Source organism: Lentinus tigrinus, assembly GCF_003813185.1.
Source record: "Lentinus tigrinus ALCF2SS1-7 unplaced genomic scaffold L226scaffold_7, whole genome shotgun sequence".
Lineage (NCBI taxonomy): Eukaryota > Fungi > Basidiomycota > Agaricomycetes > Polyporales > Polyporaceae > Lentinus > Lentinus tigrinus.
The window spans coordinates 488,827-501,758 of NW_027137916.1; the positions used below are offsets into that span (position 1 = coordinate 488,827).

General features: G+C 56.0%; 4 protein-coding genes across 4 annotated transcripts; 2 read left to right on the forward strand and 2 right to left on the reverse strand.

Annotated features, from left to right (window-relative positions):
• The first annotated feature begins 60 nt into the window (after positions 1 to 60).
• On the forward strand, positions 61 to 2,309 carry L226DRAFT_532967 (uncharacterized protein). The gene is made up of 3 exons (XM_067680362.1): positions 61 to 276; positions 330 to 646; positions 706 to 2,309. Exons 1-3 carry the CDS (start codon positions 138 to 140, stop codon positions 2,200 to 2,202), a joined length of 1,953 nt encoding a protein of 650 aa, XP_067537527.1. The 5' UTR covers positions 61 to 137; the 3' UTR covers positions 2,203 to 2,309.
• On the reverse strand, positions 2,240 to 3,724 carry L226DRAFT_569181 (uncharacterized protein; the record flags this gene model as incomplete). The annotated part of the gene is made up of 2 exons (XM_067684268.1): positions 2,240 to 2,524; positions 2,576 to 3,724. The coding sequence occupies 2 exons, from the start codon at positions 3,722 to 3,724 to the stop codon at positions 2,240 to 2,242; spliced, it is 1,434 nt and encodes a 477-aa protein (XP_067537528.1).
• Positions 3,725 to 6,762: 3,038 nt separating this feature from the next.
• Positions 6,763 to 8,694, forward strand: L226DRAFT_569182 (uncharacterized protein; the record flags this gene model as incomplete). The annotated part of the gene is made up of 2 exons (XM_067684269.1): positions 6,763 to 6,873; positions 8,491 to 8,694. 2 exons carry the CDS (start codon positions 6,763 to 6,765, stop codon positions 8,692 to 8,694), a joined length of 315 nt encoding a protein of 104 aa, XP_067537529.1.
• Positions 8,695 to 9,079: 385 nt separating this feature from the next.
• Positions 9,080 to 12,626, reverse strand: L226DRAFT_532969 (uncharacterized protein). Its single transcript, XM_067680363.1, has 6 exons — positions 12,306 to 12,626; positions 11,734 to 12,081; positions 11,000 to 11,682; positions 9,975 to 10,949; positions 9,800 to 9,920; positions 9,080 to 9,742 (listed from the first exon to the last, which is right to left on the reverse strand). Exons 1-6 carry the CDS (start codon positions 12,525 to 12,527, stop codon positions 9,236 to 9,238), a joined length of 2,856 nt encoding a protein of 951 aa, XP_067537530.1. The 5' UTR covers positions 12,528 to 12,626; the 3' UTR covers positions 9,080 to 9,235.
• Positions 12,627 to 12,932: the final 306 nt, after the last annotated feature.

Here is a 12,932-nt window from a genome sequence, read left to right on the forward strand (position 1 = left end):
AATATATAGTAACGACTGCGCAAGGCGCGACTCGTTGCCCTTGTCCTCGTATATAATCTCGCCCTCGTACCTCAACGATACTAGCAAAGACCGAGACAGAATGCTAGCGCACCTATATTTCCCTTGCTTTCTTGAATATGGCATACAGAAGACGTGAGCGAGAGGACAAAGGACCAAAGACGCCCATGTACCAACTTCTTGGGTGGCACGGCCAAATGCCACTCTCTTCAAGTTCCACTCCACCAACTCCCAATCTTCAGAGCACGCCACACATATGTGAGTCTGTTGTCTGTCGCTGATGTATACTGAGCGCTGATATGCGTGATCAGCGCGACTTGAAATCAAGATGCTCCCAGTCAGCGCATTCCCGAGTCTTGCAGGGCACAGAGCTATGATGTGCTACGACGTCTTGTGCAGCACATTCGATGCTTTACAGAACGGTATTGTCGAGGACACACAGGAGGCTGCTCTGTGCAGAGCCACCCTGGCGAGTTGTGCAGTCGTCTGTCGCCCGTGGTCCCAACCCGCGCTCCGACGCCTCTGGAACAAGCTACCCTCACTCTTACCACTCCTCCACATATTTACTCCCGATGACATGCATTTCTTCCCATTTGAGGATCTCATTTCTGATTCTATCCTAGGATGGGTACGCGTGGAAGTGTCTAGTATCACGCCCACGAGATTGCTGACTTGCTTATGGGACAGGTTCCGATTTTAGCCGTGGAGCTGTACAGAAACGCACCTTCGAGCTGCTGGGATAGGCTCGCTTTCTACTCAAGATTCGTCCATGGCTGTGCTTGGGAAGGACACTCTACGGCGTCCCTGACGCTCCTTGCCCTCGTCCTCGGATTGAACCCTCAAAGAACGTTTCTCCCGCACCTGGAAACCCTTGCCTGGACTCCATCCGAGAAGCGCGACGCTCTGTTCGTCACGCTCAGCGGCAGGAAGCTACGAGAGTTGGTCCTCTATTATTCCTTGTGTGATGTAGACGACGAGTGTCTGCAACCCATACTGGAGCGCCTTCAGACCTCTTCTCCGCGGCTGACTTCTATCCGAATCGACGGTCCGCTACCATTTGTAGGGGCCGACCTATGCCACATCATCGCATCGTTTCGATACCTCCGAGAGATTGACCTAGCCTTTCAAGTCGACATCTCCTCGTTCATGACATTAGTCTCTTCATCTCGCATCACGTCGATCAAAATCGGCAATGTGTTTGGCACGGCGGTCGAAGATGCACAAGTCCTCAGGTGTCCGGAACTACACACTCTCGCCGTCAGTGGCGATAGCTCCTGCCTCACATATCTCCTGGGTCTGTTGAGGATGCCGTCTCTACGCCTGGCGCACCTTGTCATCCGCGAACGATCACCCGCACCCGGTACTTCGGACAAAGTTGCAACACCCGATTACGCCTCGTGCATTGCCGCCTTGGCAGCTGCTGCCTCCCCCGGTGTCCACTTAGAATGGCTCAACATTTCTATAGGTCGAAGCAACGATTTGCCGACGATGCCTGCTTGCAGGACCGTTCTCATCGACCTGATTGGCCCCCTCCTTCCTTTCGCCCGGCTGAGACATTTCGAGCTGTTACACATGGATCGCGATATCTGTGTGCAGTTTGCCGCTAGCAATTCGGACCTGGAGGTGATGACGAAGGCGTGGATGGAACTCGAGTACCTTTCCCTCGACTCCCTGACGTGGCACTTGGACGACGCGGGTTTCTACCATATCCCAAGCATTGCTGCCCTGTATCACTTCTGGCACAATTGCCCCAACCTCCACGAACTCCGCCTTCCATACCTCGATCTCTTGCATGACGATCCCACCGAGCTACCCATGCCCACGGTCCAGGAATCAAAGCACCCACTGACAACCCTGCGCGTAGATGCCGGTATGTGGAAGAAAGGGAGAGTCGAGCTCTGCTACGAGGAAGGCCAGCACATCAGCTTCGCAAAATATCTGATGCGTCTGTTCCCGAGGTTAGATAGGCAGGATTGCTGCCAGCATGTCGGAGAGATGGGGTTGAAGTGGGCACAAGCGGGATGGGGTAGGGTGTTCCTGTGGTTATGCGAGAGGGAGTCACTGAAGAAGGTTCTCCGGGAACGGCAATCTTCGTCAGGGATGAGACCTCATCCTATCGACCCCGGGCTATGGGATGGTTTTAGGATATATGTTCCAGGCAGAAGATGGATAGCAGGGGTTTGAGATGGCGAAGTACTGTATACAGTAGATACGGCTACCCCTATGTCTGGACGTTCTCGAGCAGATCCACATTCAATAACTCAACTTCTCTCAACTTGAACGCTGATACTTGTACAAATATACGTTCCAATGCAGGGAACATCTGCTTGGTCTGCCCGGCGAAGCGAGTTCCGTCCCACTGGCGTAAGGATCTCTCCAGAGAGCACAACTCTCCTTGAGAAGTCCCCGGTCGTATAGGAAGGTGGTGGAGTTGGCACCGGACATCGATCTGCAGATAGAAAGCTCGCAACCCGACGAATGCCTGAACGCATGTGATGATGTCCATCTGCCGTAATGTGAGTGCTACGCATCCACCGAGTTCGAGGCGGGCACTCACAAAGAATCCGTCCCACACTGGATCGCTCCCCATGAGTTCCACCTCTATGTCGAGATCGAGAACCTGGATGAGCTGCGCAGCGCTGTGCCGTTGGAAGCGTCCAAGGAAACTGCTCCCGGCCTTGAAGACCTGCGATGAGACGCGCATCTCTAGGTGGGTGGGCCGTGTGTCGGCCAGGACATCGGGCAAGAGCGCGATCGTCCAGTCGTTCCACAGGAACGAAGCATCGATGAACAGGGTCTTCACTTGAGCGTCCAGGGCGAGGACATAAAGGTACTCGAGTCGCCCCGACACATACTTCAAGCGTGTCCATCGCTCTTCCATATCCTCGAGGCCGTGCAGATTGACTTCGCGAAGCTCGTAGAGGTCCGATGAGAGCGCGACGTCATCGATCATAGCCGTGGGTCCCCGGACAACAAGGCGGGAAAGGTTTGGAAAGGCTGCGACGTAAGGGATGATGTAGGGTTCTTGGAGACGAAGCGTTAGCTCCCGCATGCGCGGAAACACGATAGGGTAGACACGGGGAGAGAAATAGTCGCATTCAAAGTATTTGAGGGTGGATGCAGAGTGCGAGAGTAAGAGCATGATCTCGTCGATAGTAGAGTCGTCAGGAGGAGTGTCGCTGTATCTGTTGAGTCGGAGGGACACCGATTCCAACTTCGCATGCATGAACTTGATGACGTGCTCGGAGAACGTCGTGTTGCTGAGCGGTCCGGGAGGATCTCCCACGCCGATCACCATCTCGAGGCTTTCGAGGCAAGTGAGGGACGCGATTGCGTCCGCTAGCAGCAGGTTGGATGCTAGGATAGCGCCCGCGTTGAGGAGCGCGAGATGGCGAAGATGCGATATCCTCTGGAAAATCCGGACGAGGGCATCCCCAGCGACTTCCGAGAATCGGTCCATTTGGCATTCGATACAGAGAGACCGCCTGAGGAGCGGAAAGCGTTCTTTGGGTCGAGAGAGCATGAAGCACGCGAAGGAGAGAACCTTGCGGTTATCCCAAAGTGTGACCTCCCTGTCCAAGAGGTACTTGACGCCGACATTGCGAAGGAGATGGCAAGTCCGCATCATGGAGAGCAAATCGTTGCCACAGTCGTGCGCTTGGAGTTCCATGATCATGAACAGGATGTCCAAGTCAAGTGTCGTCATATCTGCACAGACATGAATTGAACGATGTGAATATCGTAACACGCTCACAGAGACACGCGGACTTCGTACCTTTACCTTGATGGGAGCTATGGGAAGGAGTTACACGGTACCGAGTATGATCACTATCTATCGACCAGAGTGTCTCAGGTTAGCAGGATCGTTCATTGCACCCGGACGGGGCTCACCTTGTCTATGGTGCCTGAAAGGAACGAAGGATGGTGTGACTCGATCGGGGACGCGACATTCCTTATAGCTCCCTGTCAAAAGAGCGATGGTCTTCGGATGGCAGTGGTACAGGGTAGTGAGTGGCGTGAACTCTGGAGAGAGCAAATGCGTCCTGTTGCGTCCAACATTGCTCGAAGTCAGCCCAGTACCAGAGCGATGCGGTTAGATATCACACTCACCTGTGCAACATGATATGTGTGCGGTGAGCGAGATCGTCGTCAAAGTTTAATCGTCCACGCCCTGATATGGATAGCGTACCTCCGGCGCTGAGCGACACCTCAAGTCGTCTATGGAATGTGCCTACGGGCACTGTACGCTGCGTTCAACGCTTAATGCATCAGAGGTTGGACACGGCCAGTCCACATAAGAATAGTATAGCCGAAGCAGGGCCTTGGATGACGGCGGAAGATGAGCGGAGATTGCAATCCCCAGGAAGGAGCGTACGCACATACCACATGGTGAGCGCACTGACACCTGTCAATGAGCGCGAAGGACAGCGGCGAAGACACGCATGTCACGTCCGCGGCAGTAGTTGGGATGCTGTGCTTGTTGCAACCTTCGTGACCTGCGGACTGATTGAAGAATGAGCATCGCCTCTCCAACGAGCAGTGAATGCCATAAATTGGCCTCCAGCGTGCCTACGTACTCCTGCTTTTCCACTTCCTCGTCCCATTGAACGCGTCGAGCAACACATCATTGACCCCCATCCATCGGCACTGAGAGTCGTACCACCAGCATTCATAGGGTTCTCGCGCCGGGCTGCGCAACGCTGTGATAGACATATGGCCTGTCATCGCAACACGTACGTAAGTACATGATGAAATGTAGACCCCAGCGTCGGTATCCAGCATACGGATCCCTCGGGGATGAAGAGCGGTGTGCTTACTATTGTTGAGGCTTGATACGCAAGGCCGCCAGTACAGTACGAGGGGAGGTAGTTCGGCGAGAATGTCACAGGCATCCAAGCGAACGATTGCATGCTGTTACGCCGCCCGTCCGTGAGTACGCAGAGAGCGATAGAAGAGAACACCCCCTTACGGTCAATGCCAGTGTTACATGCGCACGGAACCACCGTCAGGGAACTGCGTGGCCAACAGGGCAGGGGGCGGTAATAGTACAGATGAGCCCATGACTCGACCTGTAATTGTTTGCGGGGAGGTAGCCGTAGATGCGGTACTGAGACCGGCCATGGTGTGCACACATGCTGGCCCTAAAACACGTACATGAATATAATCCAGCCAGCCGAACAATATGACCAAGAGTCGACTTACGAGAGCATGTCCCAGCGCGCAGCTAGTACGCACAGGTGTTGCGGAGGCCGGGTTGCAGCATCTGCTTGAACGAGCGATGCTATTCCCAGCTAGCCCTTCTCGATGCGCCCACGACTGGTTATTGTCGGGCATTGGTCGAAGGCGGATAGACTGGACGCCACGGTCAGGTATCGGTTCCGACGACGCAAGCCGGACGATATCGTCGTTACAATGACAGGCCTGACGAAACGCTGCGTCAGCCAGGAACAACAATCCAGAGCGTTCACGAAAAAATCACCGACCTCGGTCATAATGCTCGGATACCGGATAGCGCACGAAACACGATGCACATCATATCCTCGGTGCGCTAGCCGAGCCACCCGTACGCCCACAAATCAAGTATATCGCCCTCATGTGGCACGATCACGATCCCATTCTGATGGACACAACCTCCGCAAGACAAAAAGAACGGGGTGCAGGGCGAACACTATCCCTTCCTTTTCGGGGCGCCGAGGTCACAGACGGCCGGCGTCTAGACTCCCCGGCGCCTCGAGGCTTATTGTTCCGGACGGGTTTGGAAGGACATGCGCGACGATGAATTCCTAGAAATGCGAGATGGATTGAAGCCGATGAGATGTCTTGTCGACGTCAGGGCGTCGGTGTGGCTCAGAGTTTCGGACGACGTAATTGTTGAGTCGGAACGGTGGGCCGACGGTCGTGCATCATGACGAACGCTGGAGAGGAGGCGAGGACTGGATATCTTCGAGGATTGTTGGAGCGGAGGTCACTGGCGGGCTCTACGGATGCTTTCAGTGATGTTAAGACCTGTGTGAGAAGAAGTTCAGAAGTTACGAGAACGGAAGGAGTCGAAGCGGTTGCACGAGCAACTCCCGACTTCTGGTCAAGTCATGACAAAAACAGTTGCCGGACCCACGCGAACGCCGCTGAGAGTCATGTATCACGATGATCTTCAACAGCTCGCCATGTACGAGATCTTTCCGGTCCTTGGGTCCCGACTGACAATAGTGGGGCCTCAGATGACACTGGCCAGAGAAATCCTAGTGCGGGCGGGCGCCCTGACTAACACTCGAGCTTGCACGTAGTGCGGAACTCGCAAAACGGAGTGGAGCCAGTCATATCTGAGGGCGCAGAGCTTCTTGAGGGTGGACAGGGAGCTCGCTGTACGCAGCGAAGTCAAGCGCATCTCCGTATACATTGACTGCGTCGGGCGCGCACGACGTCGAGGACTGCGGCAATAATCCGGTAATCAGCCTCGCGCCTGGGCAGGACTTGCCTCCCCGGCGGCCAAATTTCCATTGACGGATGTCTTATTGTGAATGAGAGCCTGTCGTTCCTGACGGCGTGAACGCCTGCCCCTGCCTGACGACGTCGTGCCCACGTCGAGGCACTGATAAATACTCGGGGAGCTCCTGCGTTGTGAGGGCCAACAGAGAACTTCGCACCTCGACTTCTCGTGCTCCTCAGCCAAGTCCAAGCCTTCGTGCTTGACAGCTCTCTGCTCTTCGCTCCTCGCGCATCATCATTATCATCACAGTGACCGCAATGGACGCGTTCTTCACCATCGCCTCGCCCGTCCCCGTTGACGAGCCCTCCGTCGAGGAGATCCTCATCGACGCAGAGTCGACCGGCACTTCCGGCAGCCATAGCGGTTGTGTCATCGCATAAAGAGCCCACTCACCTGGTACGTCATACATGCGCCCCACCTCGAGACGCTGCGAGCTGACACGCCCGACACGCGCAGACTCGGGCCTGTCCCATCATCTCTTCACGATTACGAGCACTTGCTCGACGACTCGTCACGGCATCACCGCATTCTTCGTTCACGGCGCTTTGCCTGCATATCGTTATCGGTTTCACTTGTTGCAATAACTTATCATCTTGGCCAAGAGGAGGGGGGAAAGGGTACCCGGTAGACGACGGGTTGGGTTGACTTCGTTCTGCAGTTTGTCCTGGATGCATCTAGAGACACCACACGCTCCTTCCATTTGTACAACATGACGACTTACCTACGACACACACTTGCCTCGTATTGTAGTAGTGACCCTGATTTGAATTTTGAAGCATTGGCACGTTGACATCCAATTTGGTCGTTTTGACAAGAGCGGCCGATTTTGCGAGGATCTGAATGGCATGCATAACGCGTTCCATTGGCATCAGGGCCGTATCTACACGCCTAGTTGTCAATACAGGGTACAACATCTGAAGTAGACAAGTCTTGATCAGCGGTATACTCGCGGTGCGGTAGACAAACTTACAGTCACTGTCGATGTGCCTGTTCCCTCCTCCGGGGTCTACACCGCACAATTAGGATGTGAGCGTAGGGCGTAGACCGCGGATAAGCTGCGGTAAGTAGAGACTGTAGACGGTAGAGTATCGCGTCATGGGGACGACGCGGTCTGCAATGACCTGCCCTAAACCGGTCCGCCGGCCCGATTCCGGATGTCCTCCTTCAGAACTTGGCTTAGGCCTTAGACCACTTGAAGTTGCCATGGGCTCTCTTCGACTCGCATACACCATCCCGCGTACGCAACACCCAATATGACAGCCCAGCCGCATGTCAGCTCTCAGTCTCAGTCATGCCGCGGCAATATGAGACATCGGGTTTCATTTTGAAGCCGGTTTGTCGAGGTACGCATGGATCAGTTTCGTCCGAGGCCTGATATACTAATAATACATACATACGTGCAGAACAGATGCTTGTCGTCATATCCTGTCAAAGCAAATGGTCGGGTTTTGCTTGTATAGCCGGCCACCGACATCTGTCTTGTCCGCACGGAGAAACCTCCTGCCAAAGGGCGACAACATTGACGGATATGCCTGGCTATCCTCCGACTCGGCCTCCCACTCCTCCGAAATGACCGAGCTAGACAGTCCATAGCCAGACACCTGCGTTCCAGGCTCTCCGCAGGCACGGAATACCAGCCCTCCATCGCGCACAGACAAGACCCTCAGGCACGCCGCCGGCATCCCTTCCGATGCGAGCCACTCGCCATCCGCTATCCAACGCCGCGCGCATTCATCGGTCTTGTTCACGTACTCTCGGCGCCCACTCATGAAGTCTTGGTCCTTCCCGGTTCATCCTGGCACGGAACTCAATCGAACGAATGCAGACGGGCCCAAGCCTGCCGGGCGCTTTGCACCTATTGTCTGCCGCATGTCTATCGAACCTGAGCGCATTCCTGGCGTGCCTTGGCCTAACCGTCTCACCTCAATAGCGCATAAATACGACGCGGGGGCGTCGACTTCCAGCAGCGATCGCTACACACGCAGTCCTCGTCCTCGCAGACCCACTTCCGCTCTGCAAGCCTCCCAGTCTTCCCTGTCTCCGCACACCAGACACAGACAGACATGGACGCGTTCACCATCGCACCTGCCATCCCCGCCGAGACCTCGATCGACGACGTCGAGCTCGTCTTCGTTGACCACGAGAGCGTCGGCACCAGCGGCTCGCATAGCGGCTGCGTCATTGCATAGTCTGTCTTCGACTGCTGCCCCGCACGGTACGTCCGTCTCTGTCCCCCCCGCCACACATGCAAGATCACTAACCCTGTTTGGGTTTCTGACAGGGCAGCTGCTCTGCCTCTCCAAGACAGAGCCCACCCTTCGTTCCGGGCTCGTCCCGTATAACATTATTGTCTTCGTCTTCGCCACCAAACAAGGAGTTTCTGGTTCTTGGTTCTCAGAGTTCGTAGCATGGTCGAGGAAGAGAAGAATTCGCGTGAAGTGAAGTAGAAGTAGCGTCTTCCTGCATTGTAGATGTACGCAGCGGATGTTCTCGACTCAAACCTTTCTTCCTCCTCGAGCATCGACGTCTGCGTGCACCGAAGCCCTGAACGTTCTGCAAGGCGCACACGAAGGGATACCAAGCCCAAAAGCATACTTAGATCTATGTCATACATGGTAAAGAGTCTTCTGTTACAACAGCTCGCAACACAACAAGCACGACCGGACGCTCTACGTGAACTTACAACGTGTATACATTTCCTTCTCTCAGCCGCACCGTCACGCAGGGGCCTTACTTGGCCTCCGCAAGGCGCCACAACGACGAGACGACCTGCGGTTGCTCAAGCTTCCACTTCGCGTCCGTGCCCTTCCCGCTCGTCGAGCACGTCTCCGCATTATCGAGCTCGTTCAGCCGCCGCATGAGCTTCTCGTCCTTGCCCACCGCAAACACGAAGTCGAACTCTGTCGCATTCTCCGACTCAACCGAATCGGGGGATATCCACACCGCGTGCCGTGCCATTGGGCTTCGCGCGGGCCCGCCGGGGTGCAGGATCGCCCCGACAGCGGTCGAGCGCGAGATGTTGTTCGGAAGGACAAGGAAGGACGTCGAGCCAGGGATGATGCGCAGGCCGTACCGCTCGCCGAGACTGTCGAAGATGTGGTTCTGCGCCTCGGCAGCCTGGCGGTGGGCCCATTGCCAGTCGGACGCGTGCTCATCGATTGCCTTGTCCGTCCAGAAACGCCATACGACGGAGGCCTCGCGCTCCTCGATGAACGAACCCGGCGTACGCTCCGTGAACTGTATCGAGAGGAAATCAGCCAACGCCCACCGTGCAAACATTCCGCGAAAACTTACGTATTGGAGGATTTCCATACAGGCCGCCTTCCACGTAAGGTTGAAGTTCGCGACCATGTTGACCCACTGCGAGTTCCCATCGCGGTCGGATCGTGGCTTAATGAAGCATCCGTTCTCCGCACTGTAAGCAGCATGTTAAATAATCAAGATGTGTCCAAGGTGACCTGCGACTTACACAACGCCGATGTTCGGGACCTTCTCCGCGACGACGTCCAAGATACCTGTCGTCGGGAGACCGCTGAGCAACCAGACCTCATTCCTGGGATCCTCCGCGAGCTTGCTTAACAAGCGCAGCGCCTCCTCTGGCGGCACGAAGTCCGGCTGACCTCCGTGACCCACTCCCGCGTTGCGTGCAATGGTCTTGATATCGCGTTCCCAGATCGTGCCCTCGAAGTCGATGAGCAGGAGACGCTTCTGCGAGTGACGGTATCGGGGTATAATGCGCTGGATATCCAAGGTCGCGATATCGGCGGGGTCGTTGTTCTGCATGTGCTCGATGTTCGAGCGCAGACAGCGTACGAGGAACGAGGTGACAAACGCCTGAGCGCTCTGCGTGACTACGTGATTGTGCAGGTCCTCCCAGCGTGAGGTGGCCTCATCGTCCTTCATCGTCAGCGCCTGGTGAATAGCCTTCGCGGTCATCCGTTTGTCCCATGGGTTGATGGGGATGCACGACCTGAAACCGCTGTAGCTGTACGAGCCGGTGAACTCGCTGAGAATAAGCGGCCTATGGCGCTGTTCCTGGCACTCGACAAACTCGTGCGCACGCAGGGCCATACCCTCACGCAGACTGGTGACCATGAACGCGTCCGCGACAGTAAGCAAGGCGAGGTATTGGCTGAACGTGAGGTCCTGCGTGTGCAAGAAGACGACAGGTTGGTATGTAAGCGTGGAGAAGCGGGAGTTCAGATGCGAGACAACGTCGGCGACTCCGCCCTGCGCCTCGTTCTCCTCGGTTGTCTGCAAGGCGACCTGAATGAGTACCACCTTGCCTTGATATTCGGGGTACTTGTCAAGGAACGCCTCAAACGCCTGTATCTTGCTCCGCACGCCTTGGATGACGTCCAACTTATCGCGTCCGACAATGATCTTCATGCCTGCATAACGCTGCTTGAGCGACTTCACCCACTCCTTCACGTCGGGATCCTTCCTGTGAAGATAGTTGGGTGGAGCACACCAAAGCGCAACGCGAAGACTTACTTCTTAGTAGTGATGCTACTGACATCAATGCCCATAGGGAAAACACCAACGTCGATGAAGCGATTGTCGAGCTGGATGCCCTTTGGCAGCGCCTCCGCCGAAAGAATGCGACTGACCGTCTGCCTGAAATGCCGGGCATAATTCGCAGTTTGGAAGCCAATAAGGTCGGCGCCGAGCACGCCCTGCAGGAGTTGCTGCCGCACGCTAAGGCACCGGAAGATCTCGGAGGATGGGAAGGCTACATGCATGAAAAAGCCGATGGCTGCGTTCGGAAGACGCTCTCGCAACATCTCGGGAAGGAGCATGAGGTGGTAATCGTTCACCCAGATGATGTCACCTTCGTTGTAGGCGGAGACGATCGCGTCGGCGAACCGCTGGTTGACAGCAACATACTGCTTGTACGATGCGCTCTCGTAGAAGGACTTCGTCTTCGGTGCGTCCGGAACGGCGTAGTGCAGAGCGGGCCAGAGTACCTGGTGGCAGAACTCGTCGTAACAGCTCTGGAAGTCGGCGTCAGGGATCCACACAGGAACGCTGTCCCGCTCTTCGCGCATGCGCCATTCAATGTTGCGGCGGAGGCTCTCACGGAAGCCATCGGTATTCGTGCCGAGTGTTCCGACCCAGAGCTTCCGCCTCAGCCTGTCGCCAACACTTTCGATGGCATTCTTGAGCCCACCGTTGCACTGTGACCACGATCAGTCTGGCGCCATATCGAGTAGCGAACACGGACTTACATGAGGATTGCTCTCGAAGTGCCATTTAGTGTTGTGCGAAGAAGGGTCAGGCCGGGATGACGAGATGGATCTGGAGGCGGCGCGGTGGGCTGAGGAGCGCGATGCACGGCGCTGGACGCGCGCTTGCCCGCCAGTGCTGCCATGATGTGTAGTCTGATATGCCCGTGCACCGGTCGGTGGCGAGGGGCCTGTGCTTCCCGAGTTCTTGGGCGAGTTAAGCTTGCTGGTCAGAGCGTCCAGGAGCGAATCTGCCCCGAATGAGGGCGCTCCAGATCCCGGTAAAGAGAGCTTGGCGAACGGATTAGAAGCCTCGCCACGGGGGGTAGCTGAAGGTGTTGGTTGGCGAGTCTGAGCGGGATGTCAGCGTAAGAATCACAATAGTTTAAGCCATTCCTAGACAAATCAAGAGTACCGACAGGGTACCGAGAGAAGCTTCATTGCTTGCCGACACCAAGATACAACAGATGTGTGCAGAGTAATGAGCGTCTCGGTTTCAATCGCTAACACAGAGACGTTCCCTCCCGTCCTTGCACATTCTCATACAAGCGGACCCAGACCGAGACGGTACACACCTTGTCCTTCAAGTCCTCAACAATACTCTTCAGGGGCCCGCTGGCTCTGGAGAGCAAGGGCGTCCTCGCAGGTCCGCCAGGCGTTGCAAACCCGGGGGTCGGCGCAAGCGAGTGTAGTGCCGACTCTTCCGCGGGCGAGGGAGGTGCAGACTCGCCGAGAACGGTTGTGTTGGGGAGGAAGAGGGAGGCGATGATGACCCGATGGTGTCTGAGCGAGCTCATCGCGGACGTCGGCGAGCAGGAAGCGATAGAAGAGGACGAGAGCAAAAGATGGAAGTCGGCCAGCTGGCTGTATGCGCTTTTGAGGAGACCTGAGGAGAACTCTCGACGATCATCCTCATCGGTGACGTCACGTGTAGCGCCGGCCATTCTCGCCGACGCGCGCTTCCCCTTCCAGGCAAGGCGAGGATCCCGACGTTCTCCCGCTCGACCACGACAAACGTTCGTCTCGCTGATTTACACGACGCCGATCCTGTTCTAGAGGCGACGGAGATGCTTGATCTCTATAATTGCAGCTCTTCGACGATCCTTGGGCCACGCGCAAGAAGTAAGCGGCTCGTAAAGTGGACGTGAATCGGAAAAGATAGGAAACATCTCCGGGAGACTTGGCACAGGTCCACAGGTCCC